This window comes from Sorex fumeus, unplaced genomic scaffold (assembly GCF_029834395.1).
Source record: "Sorex fumeus unplaced genomic scaffold, SorFum_2.1 ptg000007l, whole genome shotgun sequence".
NCBI lineage: Eukaryota > Metazoa > Chordata > Mammalia > Eulipotyphla > Soricidae > Sorex > Sorex fumeus.
The window spans coordinates 45055759-45073345 of record NW_026606064.1 but is presented as its reverse complement, the minus strand read 5'-3'; the positions used below and the strand labels follow the sequence as shown (position 1 = coordinate 45073345).

At 45.8% G+C, this 17587-nt stretch overlaps 1 protein-coding gene across 1 annotated transcript; it reads left to right on the top strand.

The window, feature by feature from the left end:
- Window positions 1-14918: 14918 nt before the first annotated feature.
- On the top strand, window positions 14919-15282 carry CUNH1orf202 (chromosome unknown C1orf202 homolog). Its single transcript, XM_056137280.1, has one exon. It carries the CDS (start codon window positions 14919-14921, stop codon window positions 15261-15263), a length of 345 nt encoding a protein of 114 aa, XP_055993255.1. The 3' UTR covers window positions 15264-15282.
- Window positions 15283-17587: the final 2305 nt, after the last annotated feature.

Here is a 17587-nt window from a genome sequence, read left to right as displayed (position 1 = left end):
CACTTTGGATTCTGGTCTCTATGGTATGGGAAGGACAGGGTCATTCATTATGTGGATGAGAGGTTGAAGTAATCCTTGAATGGGAAATGGGGTGAGGGGGGCAGGGCAGGCACCACCTCCATTTCCAGAATGAGTGCAGGCAAGGAAACATACTAGGGACGGCTTTCTCCCCACCTGGAAGAACGGGCTCCCCATGCAAGAGCCAGTAATAGAGACCTCCCTGACGACTCTCCATGATCTCTTCACATCTACTTCTATATCATCTTCCATAGGGTGGGAAAGTCTGGACAAATCTAACATTTTAGGAATCATTGTGTAAACGCACTTTGTGTCTGCATCTTTTCAGAAGCAACTTTAACTGCTTGAATATTTCTTTTGGAGGCTATGTGGTCTATCACATATTAAATAAGGAATTTGTTGACTGAAACAAATGTTTTGGATTCCCTTAAAAGAAACATTTGCCAAAATAAATCATCTCTTGGCTAACTCTTGAAAAAGCAGAGATTGGAATGAAGCTGCTTCCTAATGACCTAGAGTTTACCTCCAGTATGAACTCATCCATTTTGTTTTGTCTTGGGTTTTTTACCAGGCTACTTCAGGAGTTCCTTCCAGAATTATGCAGAATCATGTTGCAATCCCAGCTGTCCTCCACTTGACCTGGGCAGTGAAGTCTTTGACATCAAAGATCAAGGTAGTTGTGTGGTATATAATTATTGTCTAGTTAAAAAAGGTTTTTGAATTGTAGTTTAGGTATTAGGATTACAATATTGTTCATGTTTCTGGTACTGATGTACAAAGAGAGTGCATGCCACTGCCACCGAAGTTCCCATGACCCTCCACCTCCACCTGATGTCACTTCTGGTCACAAATAGACTGATTTGCCCTCCCGTTCTATAGTCAAATATGAAGACAGACCTCCCGCACTCTCTACCCTTCCACCCCCATCGTGAGCAGAAGAGTGAAACCACCTGTATCAGAGCTAATGAGAATTGCCTGAGAAAATGACCTAGATTTTTACTTAGTTTGGCAATTGGTTCACAAGGCAGCCGTTATATCTGCAAGCCTTCCCAGACTTAGCTTGCTATCTCTTAGCAGTAGATTCAAAGGCAATTACAATTACAGTGTCCTCACCTGTGACAGGGAATGCTGGGTGTATTTTCAGTACGTATTCAGCACATGCTATTTAATTGATCCACACACACAAACACACACAAACACACACACACACACACTCAGGTGCAGAGTTTTCAGAATGCTGTATTTTTTTTAATCATTCTGTGAGGCTGAATTGAGATCATGCACTTCATGCCCTTATATTACAGTGTAGCCCAAAAATGAACAATCAGTGAATGATATTGGTGATGATAATGATCACGAGGATGGTGATGGTGATGGTGATACTGATGGTGCTTCTTTAAGAATGTTCCTCTTCTAAACCCACCCACCCTCCTATTTCTGATGTCATCAGGAAGTCATCCAACAGTTATCCCAAAAAGATTCAATTAAAACAATAAAAGTGTTTAATGTAAGGTGAAAAGATTTTCGATTAGATTGGTGCATTCTCTCTGGGAAAATAGCAAGCTGACTCAGGTAGTTAAGTTCTGGAAATTTTAGTTCAAGACATCAGTGGAATGGGGAAAACTGCGCCATGGACAAGAGAGGTATGTTTAATTTTCTTCATAAGAGCAGGAGGAAGGGGAAGTGGAGAGAAGAGAGTAGCATCAGGGTTGCGAGGAGCTGGAAAAGGACTGAAGTCAGCCACATACATGTAAGGCTTACTTCACATGGGACCAACCTTGTTTCCATCCCAGCATTGTGTATGATCTTCTGAGCACTGCCAGGGGTCACTCCTAAGAAAAAAGCCAGGAATAGCACCTGAGCACCTCCTGGTATGACCCCAACAGATTCCTCCACCCCCAACAAAACAGAACAAAACCAAATCAGACAGAGACTAATTCCACAGAGGCTCCACAGAAGTGAGATTCTTTTTTTAAAATTTTTAAAAAATTTTTATTAGTGAGACATCATGAGGTACAGTTGTAGACTTACAAATTTTTGTGCTTGGGTTTCAATTATACAATGATCAAATACCCATCCCTCCACCAGTGCCCATTTCCCACCACCACGAATCCCAGTATCCCTCCCACCCCCCACTCCCCCATCCCACCCTGCCTCTGTGGCAGGGCATTCCCTTTTGTTCTCTCTCTCTCTTAACTTCTCCCTTTTAACTTTTGTTCTTAAAGAGATTTTTGTATTTTTTTAATATTAAAGCGGAATTTTATTTTTTTAAATTTTATTTATTTATTTTATTAGTGAAACACCATGAGGTACAGTTATAGACTTACAAATTTTTGTGCTTGGTTTTCAGTTATACAATGATCAAGTACCTATTCCTCCGCCAGCGCCCATCCTCCCATCCCGGGCCCCAGCATTCCTCTCACTCCCCATCCCCCCATCCCACCCTGCCTCTGTGGCAGGGCATTCCCTTTTGTTCTCTCTCTCTTATTGGGTGTTGTGGTTTGCAAAAGAGGCAATAGGTGACAATCATGTTTGGTCTATAGTCTACTTTCAGCATGCTTCTCCCATCCTGGGAGGTTCCTCCCAACACCCTTTTCTTTGATGTTCCCTTCTCTATCTGAGCTCCCTTTTCCCCTAGCATGTGTGGTTGGCCTCCAGCCATGGAGTAAAATTCCTGGTACTAATCTCGGCCATTCTTGGGTGTTAGTCTCCCATTTTGTAACTTTATGTTCCCCAGATGAATGCAATCTTTCTATGTCTATCCCTTTCTTTCTGAGTCATTTCGCTTAACATGATACTTTCCATGTAGTACCACTTGTATGTAAATTTCATGACTTCGTCTTTTCTAACAGTTATATAGTACTCCATTGTGTAAACGTACCAAAGTTTCTTTAACCAGTCATTTGTTCTCGGGTACTCAGGTTTTTTCCAGATTCTGGCTATTGTAAAGAGTGCTGCAATGAACAAACAATTGCAGAAGTCAAGAAGTGAGATTCTTAAGAATTGTAACATTTGCTAATTTGGGGACATTTACACTCATATCAGTTAAGCCCCTTAACTTTCCTTTCCAAAATTTACATGAAATTTTATGAATATCAGACTGTTTCATTGTTTATGTGGGAGAAGATTTTGTGAAAATCAGAACAAAGTTCATATAGAAAGGGGCACTAGGAGACAAAAAATTTGAAGAAATCCTATGTGTGTGGAGGGCAGGGGTGCTTTGAGAATTTTCTAAGGCCTTGATTTTAGGAACTTTACAGGGGAAGACCCTGTTTTATATCAATGTTGTACTAACATTTCTGCAGCCTATCTATATTAGTGGCAAATCTACCCATGCAAAGTTAGAGGGGAGAGAATCTGGCTCCCACATAGTCACTAACACAGCATAGAAGCATGTGAGTTTAGAATTATCCAGTGTTCCTTGATATGGGCTCAACTTTGATCATTCAGAAACCTAATAATGTATTTATTGAGTTAAATATATATCCTAAGCTATATATGGATAAATGGAACAGTGGGTCAGACACTGACCTTGAATGCAGTTGATGTGGGTTTGATCTCTGGCACCACATACGGTGATGCCCTAAGCACCTATAGGAATGATATTTGAGCACAAAGCTAGGAGTAATCCCTGGGCAGTGCATGGTGTGGACCCAAAACCAAAAACCAAACAAAAATAAATGTATTCAAACGGTAGAGAAGTTATGTCACTGGTGGTGGGTTTGGAGTTGGAACACAATGCATGAGACTCCGATGTTAAAAGCTTCATTAAAAATTATGTCTCAGGATCAGATAGAGAGTACAGTAGATAGGGCATCTACCTTGAATATGGCTGACCCACATTCAATACCCAGAATCCCATATGGCACCCCATGCACCACCAGGAGTAATTCCTGAATACAGAGTTAAAAATAACCACTGAGCATCACTGGGTGTGGTCCCCCAAACAAACAAAAATGTATTCCAAAATATCTGGAGAAAACATCTGGTGCTTATAATAAAAAGTAAATTTAAAACATTACCTTGTAAAAATCTATATCCTAGAATGAGGGGGACACACATAAGGAAGCAAAATTTATTCTATCTACTTGATTCAAATTCCACAGCTCACTTCTGGCAGTGTTATGGGGTAATGGCAGGTGTCCCCTGGTGAGCTCACTCTCCCACTTATGCTTCTGCTTATAAATCTGTTACCTTTCACAGATAGGGATGATGTCACTCCCTCAGCTTTGCTGAACTGAGGCTGGCTTGATCTTCTAATCTGGGGTCTTGGCTGGTGCTGCTCCCCCTCTCTCTGGCTATGTGTTCAGCAGGTATCTGACAAGGCAGGATTTGGCTGTGGAGGTGATGGAGACTGTCTTATAGGCCATGTGCCTTTGGCACTGTGATTTTTGCTTTTGCAGAACTAAGTGACTTTTCACCACCCATGTTTCAAAAAATGTAAAAAAGCCAAAAAAAAAAAAAGCCAAAAACCCACCCAAGGCCATCTGTTTTTCTCTGTCCCCTATCTCATCATCCCAAATTTTCCTGGGAAACTTTCCAAGACTTTGAGCTCACAGAGCCTGTCATTAGCTTGAGGCCTTTGTAAACAAAACCACTGCTGGGACTCGTGTTCAGAAAAGCTGGGTGCTGGGGTGTATTTGGGGGAGAGTCAAGTTGGCTGAAATGGAGAAAACGCCCAACAGCAGTGAGCATGTATTGGGTACTTGCTTTGTATCAGGCACTGTCTCAAACCTTTGTGTTTTGTCTCATTTGTTCCTCACGGTGCCAATGTTGTAAGATTTGTTTATACTCTGATGATACTGAAAGAGCGCCTGAGGAGACAGCTGAAGTCGAGAGAATCTCTATTTCGTCAAGATCATATTTTGTGTTGCTAATTCTTTTGTTTGTGAGGGGGTGATCAGGGCTTACTCTTGGTTCTGTGCTCAGAGATCACTCCTAGTGAGAGTTGGGGGATCATATGTGGTCTTGAGGATCAAATCCAGGTCTTCCTCATGCAAAGCAGGGGTCCTACCTGCTGCACTATCATTCCACCCCCAAAGTTTATGTTCTTTTTTGCTGTTAGTCTGGATTTTTTTTCTGGTTTTGGGGCTATGTTGGGTCATGTATTAATATACTGTCACTTTCTAAAGCCTTGGGGAAGAGGTAAATGGGAGTCCATATACTTTATTGTGAACCCTTTTTAACTTTGGAGACTTTAGGTCTACAAATCTGCTTCTGCTCAAGATTGGGGGCTAACGAGCATCTTCTCAGCTCTGGTCAGATTTTGGTCCAGATCTGCTGAGGAACCTGGAGAAAAAAAATCCCTCAAAGTTCCTTGATGGAAAGAGCTTGTGATTCTCCTATATCCTTGGCAGTGTAGTGAATAAAAGTATAGACTTCCCAGATAAAGTTGAATTTCAGGTCAACAATAAATGATTTTTGGTGGTGGCTGGTCCTGGAGGTCTTCGGCTGCCGTAGCCCTGGTCGGGGTGGGGAGGAAAGCTCAACCCACTCCCCTCCAAGGGACTCCGGGAAGGAACACCCAGGCGCGGGGGCAGAGACTGCACTGTTCTCGTCCGGGATCTGGATTTTATAGTCTCTGAGTCTTGGCCGCTGATGGGATTACACGGCGCCAGGGGGCCAGGTGGTGGGTGTGACCCCTGCCTACTGGAATTTGGAGGATCTGGGTGGAAGATGCTCGACTCCAATTCGAGTAGGCTTGGAGGTCTTGGCCCCGGAACCCGCGTGGCTTTGTCCCTCTGCCAGTACCTTCATGTGTGCGGAGAGTGGTCTCAGCATGGTGGTGGCTGGTCCTGGAGGTCTTCGGCTGCCGTAGCCCTGGTCGAGGCGGGGAGGAAAGCTCAACCCGCTCCCCTCCAAGGGACTCCGGGAAGGAACACCCAGGCGCGGGGGCAGAGACACCCACCACCTGGCCCCCTGGCGCCGTGTAATCCCATCAGCGGCCAAGACTCAGAGACTATAAAATCCAGATCCCGGACGAGAACAGTGCAGTCTCTGCCCCCGCGCCTGGGTGTTCCTTCCCGGAGTCCCTTGGAGGGGAGCGGGTTGAGCTTTCCTCCCCGCCCCGACCAGGCCTACAGCAGCCGAAGATCTCCAGGACCAGCCACCACCATGCTGAGACCACTCTCCGCACACATGAAGGTACTGGCAGAGGGACAAAGCCACGCGGGTTCCGGGGCCAAGACCTCCAAGCCTACTCGAATTGGAGTCGAGCATCTTCCACCCAGATCCTCCAAATTCCAGTAGGCGGGGGTCACACCCACCACCTGGCCCCCTGGCGCCGTGTAATCCCATCAGCGGCCAAGACTCAGAGACTATAAAATCCAGATCCCGGACGAGAACAGTGCAGTCTCTGCCCCCGCGCCTGGGTGTTCCTTCCCGGAGTCCCTTGGAGGGGAGCGGGTTGAGCTTTCCTCCCCGCCCCGACCAGGGCTACGGCAGCCGAAGAACTCCAGGACCAGCCACCACCATGCTGAGACCACTCTCCGCACACATGAAGGTACTGGCAGAGGGACAAAGCCACGCGGGTTTGCGGCCGCGCGACATATTAACAGAACTTTTTTTTTATGACATCTTATTGTCTTATTCCTACTTTGAACAAACTTGCAGGCTATCGAATGTAGCCTGCCCACAGGGCAGAGTCTGGCAAACTCCCCGTGGCGTACCAAATATGCCAAATACCAGTAACAATGATGGGTCTCATTCTCCTAAATAGCCTTGAATATAATCTCAGGGCTAGGATGAAAGAGACGTTACTGGGGCCTGCTCGAGGCAATCGACGAATAACAGGATGATGAAATGAAATGAAATGAAATAAATGATTTTTATTATTCTTCTATATAATATTGTGGATATAGGTACACTAAATATTATTTTTCTCATAAATTGAAAATTTAACTGGACAGCATGTATTTTATTTGTTAACTGACAAATCAGGGTCTTCTTGGGCTAGTTTCAGCCAATTTTGGATGGTAAAAAGCATCTAAAAATCTGTATCCTTAAGTCAGGCCTCATGCTCATTTCCTCCCTTCTTCCCTGCCTTCCTCCTTCCCTCCCTTCCCTTCTTTCTTCCTAATCTTAGGCCACACCCTGCAGAGCTCAGGGGTTACTCCCAACTTGTTGTTTAGGGGTGGCTCCTGATGTTGCTCTGGAGACCATGCAGTTTTGAAAGCTCCAGACTCCCAAGTACAAAACATTCAACTTTGAGCAATATTTCTGGTCCTAAAGTCTGTTTTGAGGCTGCCCAGACATTCCTTGGTGATGTGGGGACAAGGAACAACCTGAGAGCAACTGCACAGGCCAGCAGTGGATGCCAATGAAGTGCTTCCTGGTGTCTTGAGATCGGAATGACCTAGCAATAAGAGGAGTTTGAACTCCATTGAAAATATGAAGCAGTCAGTAAGTCACTGATTCAGTTTTATAGGCTGTTATAAAAATATAAAACACCACAGACTGAGGCCAGAGAGATAGTACAGTGATAAGGTGCTTGCTTTGCAGGCGGTCAACCTGGATTCTATTCCCAGCACCTGTATGGTCACCAGAGGCCTACCAGGGGTGATCTCTGAGTTTAGAACCAGGAGTAAACCCTGAGCACGGCTGAATATGTTTCCAAAACAAAACAAAATAAAACAAAACAAAATGGCATAGATCAGCATTTCATAAACCTTTTCTATTTACCAACCCCTTTTTCAAGAAATGCCACCCAGGGATGCTATCAGAAACAGCTTGGATTGGTTATGCTGTTGATTTTGGATCCTTCCCCTCTTCCCCTTGTGGTGTGTAAAACCAGGAGCCCCATCCTACCCTGCCCTGTCTGTTTCCACCAACCACCAGAGACCCAGGGATTGGATTGCGCACAGAAGACTCACCCTACCCCTACTGTACCAGATAAATACCTCACCGGCAGACCTCCACTACCTCCACTACCCAGCCGCCACCACACTCCAGGACGCTTTCCGGACGCTCAAGCTGAGACTCACGCACGACTGAAGCCCCACAGAATAAGATAAGCGGAACTCTTGAGACCTTGGACTCCAGGCTCAACGGACCCGGGGACAGAGATTCTTTGCTTGCTCCAACCAACCACAGGTGACGAAGGGATTAAAATCAGGAGCCCCACCCTACCCTGCCCTGTCTGGTTCCACCAACCGCCAGAGATGTCGCTGTTGTCCCAAAATTCCAATCAGGATCGGACCCCCCCCCACGGCCCCCCCCCCCCCATCTCCTTCGTGAAAATTTCTACTCCACAGAACGGGGAGAAAGAGCTGCAAAGTTTAAGAAGAGAACTCCCAGAACGACCACCAACTGGGAGCTCTTTGGCACTATTGCTGCAACATGGGAAGATGCCATTGTTGACAACATTGACAAGGAATACGATTGACTGGTTCAGCACCTCCATGATTGTGCGAGGAACGCCGAGAGAGAGCCACAAAAAAAGCCTGTCTTCAAAAACTCTTGAGCTTATTCGCCAGCGTGGTTTGGCGCATGCCTCAGGCAACCACAAACGAATGTCCGAGCTCGCAAAGCAGTGCAGAGAGGCGATCAAGGAAGACCTCAAATAGAGAAGAGCAGAAGTGCTGGTAGATGTGGCAGAAGCCGGGAAAAGCATTTGCAATACCCACCTGTCCTTCACCAACTACAAGACCAAGATGACTCCCCTCCAACATCCTGATGGATCTATCACATCTTCCAGAAGGGCAATGGAGATTATCCATGACTTCCACTCAGATCTCTTCGATAGCCATGTCCACCTGCCCAAATACCAAATTCCACAGGATGGATATGTAGTTCCCAATGTTCTCCCTTCCGAAATCCAACACACCATTTTGTCAGTAAAGAAACGAACAGCACCCTGCTTAGTCAAGGTCAGACCTGAACACTTGAAGAATCTGCCGTCAGTACTCATCAATACACTGGCTCGGTTCTTCACACACTACCTGTCTGAAGGCAAGGCTCCATCCCAATGGAAAACCAGCAGGACTGTACTACTGTACAAGAAGGGAGACATCCACGACATTGGCAACTATCGCCCAATCTGCCTATTATATGTCATCTACAAGCTGTTCACTCGCGTCATCCTAAATAGAATTTGCAGAACACTAGATGAAGAACAACCATGCGAGCAAGCCAGGTTCCAAGAAGGATTCAGCACCATCAACCATATCCACATGATAACCAAGCTCACTGAGGATTCTCAGGAGTTCAAGATGCTCTGTCTAACGTTCATTGATTTAAAGAAGCCCTTTGATTCTGTTGAGATGGAAGTGGTCATTGAATTCTAGCCAATCAGGGCATTCAAACTCAATACATCAGGATCTTCCGTGAGCTGTATTACGGATTCACTACTGGATCTTACCATTCTACAAAGAAGTGATCATTGATGTCAAGAGCGGGGTTCGGCAGGGTGATGCCATTGCACCGAAACTCTTCAGTGCCACCCTCGAGAATGTCTTGTGATAACTGGAATGGGAAGGAATGGGAGTGAAGATAGGTGGTCAGCAACTACATCACCTCCACTTTGCTGATGACATCGTTCTAATAATACCAAACATTAGTCAAGTGGCACAAATGCTGGCCGATTTCGACTGTGTGGAAAGGTCGGACTGCAGCTGAATCTCACAAAGACAATGTTTATGAGAAACAGCTTTGGTCCTGACACTCCATTCGCTCTCAACGGAATGACCACCTCTGAATGCAGTAGTTGTGTGTACCTAGGTCGAGAAGTCAACATGACGAATGACCTGGCACCTGAGTTGTGCAGGAAGAAGAGAGTGGCTTGGAATGCCTTCAAGAGCGCTGAAGAAATAGCTAAGAGGACAAAGAACCTCCGGCTCAGGGCACATCTCTTTGATTTCACTGTTCTTCCTGCATTAACATACGCCTCAGAGACCTGGGCCTACGAAAACAGGATGAGAACACTAATTTGGGTCTCCCAAAGAGGAATCTAAAGGAGCTATGCTTGGAGTATCACGTTTCACTCAAATGAGAGAAAGAATCCGGAGTTCCGACCTCCGTTGATGATCAAGAATCAGGGATGCTGTCTCGTTTGTCAAGGTGTCAAAAATCAGATGGGCTGGACACGTAATGGGATTTGGAGATGACTGCTGGACTAGAGCTGTTACTGACTGGATTCCACCGGATGTCAAAAGACCGCATGGCCGCCCACCTACCAGATAATCAGACTTCTTCATCAAGATCCCGAACAATCGGTTTTCCTAGAATGAACAGACGCCATTGGGCTACACTAGCATGCGACAGGGAAAAATGAAGATGTTACTGGCGCCCGCTCGAGCAAATTGATGATTAATGGGAAGTCAAGTGATCCCCTCTTCCCCTTGTGGTGTGTGTGTGTGTGTGTGTGTGTGTGTGTGTGTGTGAGTGTTTGTCATGTATTCAAAAAATATTTTAGTGTTGTCAAATTTTTCATGACCTCCTACTTTCAGTTATGTCACCCCTCCAAGCTACGTCTTCTTCTTCTTTTTTTTTTTTTTGGCTTTTCGTGTCACACCGGTTTTCACAGGGGTTACTCCTGGCTCTGCACTCAGGAATTACTCCTGGTGGTGCTTGGGAGACCATATGGGATGCTGGGAATCAAACCTGGGTCAGCTGTGTACAAGCCAATGTTCTCCCTTCTGAAATCCAACACGCCATTTTGTCGGTAAAAAAACGAACAGCATCCTGCCCAGACAAGGTCAGACCTGAACACTTATATCCAATTCTTATGGGCTGAATTTGGATTCAGCCCTACCTACTGTGCTATCGCTCCAGCCCCCTTCCAGCTACGTCTTAAGCAACAGAAGTTGATCTCCTCATAGTCCTGGAAGCTAGAATTGTAGGACCCAGGTGTCTGCAAGTTTTTTTTTATATGAGGCCTTTCTCTTTAATTTTGCAGATGGCCAGTTTCTCCCTCAGTCCTTTCCTTTTCTAACACATTTTAATTTAATTTAATTTAATTTGCTTTCTGAGTCACATCCAGCGATGCACAGGGGTCACTCCTGACTTATGCACTCAGAAATTACTCCTGGTAGTGCTCTGGGGACCATATGGGATGCTGAGACTTGAACCTGGCTCAGTCTCATGCAAGGCAAACACCCTACCCTCTGTGCTATGGCTCCAGCCCACATTTTTATATTTTTAAAGTTTTTACTTGTTTTTATTTTTGGGCCACATCTGGCTCTGCTCAGTGCCCTGGCTCTGCATTCAGGAATTACTCCTAGTGGAACTCAGGGAATCATAGGGACTGCTGTGGATTGAACCTGTGCTTGCTGCATGTGAGGCTATTGCCTACCCACTGTTCTATCTCTCTGGCCCCTTTTTCACACATTAAAAAAATGGAACATTGCATTATAACATTATATTAGGTTAAGGAGTTCTTTGTCTTCACATGCTCATTCCTCTGTGTCTGTGCTCTTATCTATAAAGATCAGCCATCTTGGTTTTGAGTCCACACTCATAATTTCACTAATTTAACTATTTTTTTACCCCTCTCTTCAAATAAATTCACATTCAGAAGTTTTAGGGGTTAGGACTTCCAACATATGAAGGAGAATGGGAAGCACAAATTCAGCCCGTAAGAACTGGATATAAAACAAAAGATTTCAGGAAGCATAAAAATTATTTTTTTTTGCAGGGAAATGGCTCTATTATAAAGAAATTGTACACACCCACATCAGCCAGGCTTGAATTACAGCTGAATCTATATCTTGGCAGAACACCCTGTAATCCCGGGATATGAGGGCTCAAAAGGCTTGTGAGGACCTGCAAAATGGTTTCCCATGAGCACTCTTTCTTCCTGTAGGATAGTCTATCTTCCCTTTTCAATATTTTGATAATGCTGGAGACTTCCTGCTTCTTCCTCTCCACACTGAGGGTCTCATTGCAGGCTACAAACTAGTTGAAGCATGACATTCACACTATACCAACAGATTATCCCACCATTTTGTTTGATTTTACTGTGCAGGGACTCATAGGGAAGCTGATATTTGAGCTGGCGTTTTTGGCTACACTTCTATTAACTCTCTTTGTGCATAATAAACTTAGTGGGGGCTTGTTTCTTTCTTTCTTTTTTTAAAAAAATTATTGAATCATCGTGAGAACAGTTACAAAGCTTTCGGGTTTAAGTCTCGGTCATACAATGATCAAACACCCATCCCTTCACCAGTGCACATTTTCCACCACCAAGAACCCCAGTATACCCCCCCACACACCTCCCCCCTGCCTGTATAGCAGATGATTTCCACTTTACTCTCTCTCTACTTTGATTACATTCAATATTTCAACAAAAGACCCATCATTATTATTTGGAATTTTCCAGTGGGGGCTTGTTTCTTCAGCAGTAGAATCTGTCAGTCAGGCTTTACCTTGTGCTGGACTCTTCTGCAGAGGAGGCAGGAAGCACAGATAGCCTGAAGAAGAGGTAGAGAATTGCAGGAACAGAAAATATAATATAAAGCAGTTTGTAAGGACATGGGTACTTGTTTTGAGCAGTCATGTTAAAGTAAAGAGGCCAAAGAATAAATGATAGTGTGCACAGAGGTCAAGGGTCCTGAAAGGTGCCTGCATGAATGATTGGCATGTTGAAAGGTTACTAGGTTACTGCTCCTGCCTTTACCCTTTTATTTACCTCTCTAGCCCATAGACAGATGTAATAGAAACATTAAATGCTAACTCCTAAACGTTGTGGATATAGAGCCTCTAGGATGAATAGGTATATTAGGAGCAATAACACTGTATTGGTAGGGTGAGTAGTTGACAGATCAACAGCTGTACACGATTATTTATGTATTTATTTTTTAATATTCCTTTTGAGTGTTTTTTGAGACACACTTGGCTGTACTTAAGAGTTACTCCTGGGGCCGGAGCGATAGTAGAGCAGGTAGAGCATTTGCCTTGCACACAGCCTAACCAGGTTTGATCCCCAGCATCCCATATAGTCCCCCAAGTACTGCCAGGAGTAATTCCTGAGTGCAGAGCCAGGAGTAACCCCTGAGCATCACTGGGTGTGACACACACACAAAAAAAGAGTTACCCCTGGCTCTGTGCTCAAGATCATTCTTGATTGGGATCAAGGGGGCCCATATGGGTGCAATCTGTATTGTTTTTCCAGCCCGCCACAATTACTTAATATCCTAGAATTGAAATAATATCTAACTTAACACTGTTAACTGAGATAATCTTATCTCTCTAGGTTTTAGCTTTCTTAGCACAGTGGAATTACTACTTCACTTCATTTGACTTGTGAACAGCTTCTGTTGCAGACAGATCACTATGCTTCTTGAATATGCACTCTAACATATAAAAATATACATATAATTTCTCAAAACACCTTCAAAGGTAGGATTAGCTTCTGAATTTTACAGATGGGTAAACTGAGACACTGAGAGGTTAAATAGCTTGGCTAAAATAAGGACTGGAGGACTGACTGTATCTTAGCAAGTCCTAACTTGCTAACAAGTTAGGGTCAAGTTTGATTACTGAAGCCACGTCGTCCTCCAGCACTGCCTGGAGACACTCCCAGCTCTTTTGAAGTCACCTGAAGCACAGATACCCTGGGGACCATGTAGTATAGTGGCACCTCCTCCCCCAAAGTTAATTTTGGCTTTAGTTTGGCCAAAATTAAAGCTAGTAAAAGTTGAAGGCAGAATTCAAATGCAGGCTAATTCCCCCCCCCCCCCCAATGCCTGTCAGTGGGCTATACAATAAATCAGAAAATAGCACTGTAGCACTAGCACTGTCCTCCCGTTGTTCATCTATTTGCGCAAGCCGGCCCAGTAATGTCACCACCGTGAGACTTATTGTTACTGTGTTTGGCATATCGAATACCTCATGGTTAGCTTGCCAGGCTTTGCCTTGCGGGGTGAAATACTCTCAGTAGCTTGCCGGACTCTCAGAGAGGGATGGAGGAATCGAGCCTCGGGTCACCCGGGCCCTCTGAGTGCAAGGCAAACACCCTACTCCTGTGCTATCACTCCCAGAAAAAAAAAAAAACTTAAACATGCTAGATAGAGTGCTCAGTATGCAATATCCATAATAAATTGTAGCTATTGTTATCTTTTCTTGAAATTAACAAGTGAAAAATAAGAAGCAGGGAATTTTCTTCTACTCTTCAAATTATTTTTCATAAACACGTAAAGAATTATTACTACATTTTTTGCTTTCAGAAGTGCTCATGTCCTAGTCCTGGCTCTGCCCACAGGTATCGATCAATGCTGGCCCAAGGGACCAGATGGGATTTAGGGGATTGAGACTGGGTCATCTCTATACAAGGCAAGTGTCCTACTTGCTGCATTCTGGCCCCAAGTTAAAAAAAAAAAGTATTGAAAAGAAATCACAATTCCTTAAGAGGCCTTCGGATAAGGTCAGAGCAAGAAATTCAGATTTTGAGATCTTTTCTGCAACTCTTGATTCCCCTTGGCATAAAACTACAGAGCCCTTGGAAACAGGGCCCCAAATATTAGAAGAGCTTAGGGTAATACAAGCCTGGGACCGAACTCTCGGCCTAGTGGAGGGCGCGCAGAAATGCCGAACCCAATAGTAAACGACGGGTTGGACCTTGGCTACGTCCCACCCGTCTTTGGCCTGCTCGAGACCCCTTTTTTGCCTGCTTGAGACCATGATTGAAGATGAACTCAAATAGACCATGACTGAACGAACATAAAATCAAATAGACCATGACTGAAGATGAACTCAAAGGAGCAGATGTGGTCCATCCCCGCCGTCTGGGATCCTGAATGCTGGTGTCTCCAGGGTTCCGGAGGACACGGCCCGCACCGGAGACACTCTCAGCATTGTGTGTGTGCGGGGGTGGGTCACCGTTCGGGTCTCCCTGGCAACCTAAGCCGGTGGGGCAGGCCGCGGGCGGGCGCGGGTGCCAGGACGCGGACAGGGCGCAGGCGGGCATGGAGGCGCGGGACGGCGGCCTGCCGCAGAAGCTGCGGGAGAAGATGGAGCTGCTGAGGCAGGGCGGCCCGCGGCGGGGCCCGGCGGGCGGCGGTACCGGCTCCGGCTCCAGCTGCTGGTGCTGGTGGCGGCTCTTCCGGAGAGGCGCGGCCCGGGATCCGCGGAGGAAGAAGGCCAAGTACGGGTGTCCCGGCCCGGCGACCCCGCAGCACGGCCGCTGGGGCCCCCCGAACCTGCAGCGGCTGATCCAGAGGCTGGCGACGTGGAGGCGGCACCGGGAGCGGCCCGAGAGGCCGGAGGAGATCCCGCTGCTGGTGCTGCACCGCGTGCAGGGCGCTGCCTAGGCCGGCCGCGGGGCCCGCGGGCCGGGCCACCTGCCGCAACCCGACGTCCCAACGCTGCCACCGCCGAGCCAGAGCGTTGGCTTGGTTTTGTTTAACGAAGAGAAGAGGGGGAAAATAAACCCAACGTTTTGTCAATGTGGAGGTTGCCTAAGAAACCAAGTGTCTCCACGTTGCGATTTTCAGCAAAGAAAACGGTCCACCGGCACTTTCTCTCGGGCCCCAGGACCAGAAACAGAAGCGGGCCAGGGTGTTGGCGGGGCGTCTCCGGCCGGTCTGAGTGCTAGGTCTGTGTCAGCTGCTGCTGCACTCGGTAGGAGTGAAAAGATGGGTAGCATCGTGTCTTGCTGAACATCTCAGACACCCCTGCTCCCTCCAGGATGGTTGAGGAGCAGGTTTTTTTTTTTTTTTTTTTTTTTGCTTTTTGGGTCACACCCAGTGATGCACAGGGTTACTCCTGGCTCTGCACTCAGAAATTACTCCTGGTAGTGGTCAGGGAACCATATGGGATACTGTGAATCTAGCCTGGGACAGCAGCATGCAAGGCAACCGCCCTACCCGCTGTGCTATCACTTCACACCCGAGGAGCAGTTTTTAATCAGTGCAGTGTCCTGGAGGATTTAAAATCAAAGAAAACAATTTTTGTTTGGCTTTTAATCCACACCTGGAGGCTTCTCAGTCGTTATTCCTGGCCCTGCGCTCAGGAATCCCTCTCAGGCTTGAGGACCATATGTGGTGCTCCGGATGGGATCTGGGTCAGCCGCGCAAGGGAAGTACCCTGTCTGCTGTATTCCAGCCCTTAACGCAAACATTTTAAAAAAGCAGATGCTGAGTTCTTCACCAGCAAATGGATGAAAGCGAACTCTTACGTCTATCGTTTGTTTATGGGCATTTATAAACCTGTGTTTACCAGCTTTCCAACCAAGGCTTGGGGTAATATATAGGAGTTTATATAAACCAACAAAATAATGCTAGAGATAAAAGCAGAGGGAGAGGAATCCAGGAGACTCCAGAGTGGTCTTTAACAGCTTCCATTTCTTCATTATTAAACCCTGCTTGCTAATGATACTCTGGCTCTACAGGCTGTGAGGATGAAAGGAAAATACTAGAAATGGAGGTGCTCCAAGTATGCTTGAAGAGTGATCAAGGTATTTATTAAATGCTTCTAAATGATCTCTCCCAGGGCTATTCTCAGGCCACTGTAGACACCTATGTTATTCCTTATGACCTACCCTAAAAAGCTGCCTTTTTCACTAACTAGAAATAGAGTTATGGACTTAGAAAGTCTCCACTGGAGTTGATGTACTGGCTCCCTTGGGCTTTTCTGAGACCTCCCAGGTAGGGGTTCCCTTTATCCCTTAACTAAAGAGTCAACAGGGAGGAGTATGGTCCAGCTTAGCAGACAGAGATATGCTGAGGGGTCCTCTGGCAAAAACTCAGGAAGCCCAGGAAAGAAGAAAACAAAGCAAAGCAGATGTAGGTGAGAAACTTGGGTCTTACAGGGAAGTCTGATAAGGCAGAATTCTCTCTAATTGGTATTAACTGTGTTTTGTACTTTTATTAACATGACTTGGGCCAGACAGTTTATTCTATTGTGAGAGAGGAGAGCATTTTCATCAGAAAAATGGTTGTCATAACCAGTCCTGAACCTTAAGGAAACCAGTCCTGCTATCTTTCCTGGATACAAGATACTTGAAGTAAAAGCTGGCCCGCAGGGAGCAGCCCTATAGAATCGCCCTTCCCTGGAGAGGTTGAAGTTAATGAAGTGGGTTACTTGGACTTAGATGCTGAGGGGCCTAAGTGGTGGTATGGTAAAATGATTTACAAAAAATGGTGAGATGTTTAGGCTGAGGGACATGAGAGACCTCAGAGGAAAGTCTGCTCAGCACAGATTTGGGGAGCCTTTTTGTCTCTCTTATGCATCCCCTTCAAGGAACCATTTGGGAGAAGGTAAGGCACACTAATACTATTGCTTGGGAACTGACAGGTAAGGAGTGAACCTTGGCAAGTGGGGAGTTTAGGTATGCTGAGCACAGAGTGAGTTAAGTCTGTAAAGTAAACGCTGAGACGAGTATGTGTGTGGTGTAGCGAATTCTCAGGCATGTTATATTGATTTTTCCCATGAGGATTTTCCTGCACAAACTGAGGCAACCAGACCTGAACATTTTTTTTCCATGGAACTAATGCTTCATCTAAGAGGTCATGAAAGGGGAGACTATGAAAAAAACACCAAATTGCTGACTCCTCAAGTGCTGGAACACAAATGCTGTTGAAATATATGTAAGAAATTCCATCTAGTGCTTCTTGGGTTTATTTCCTTCAGAGTG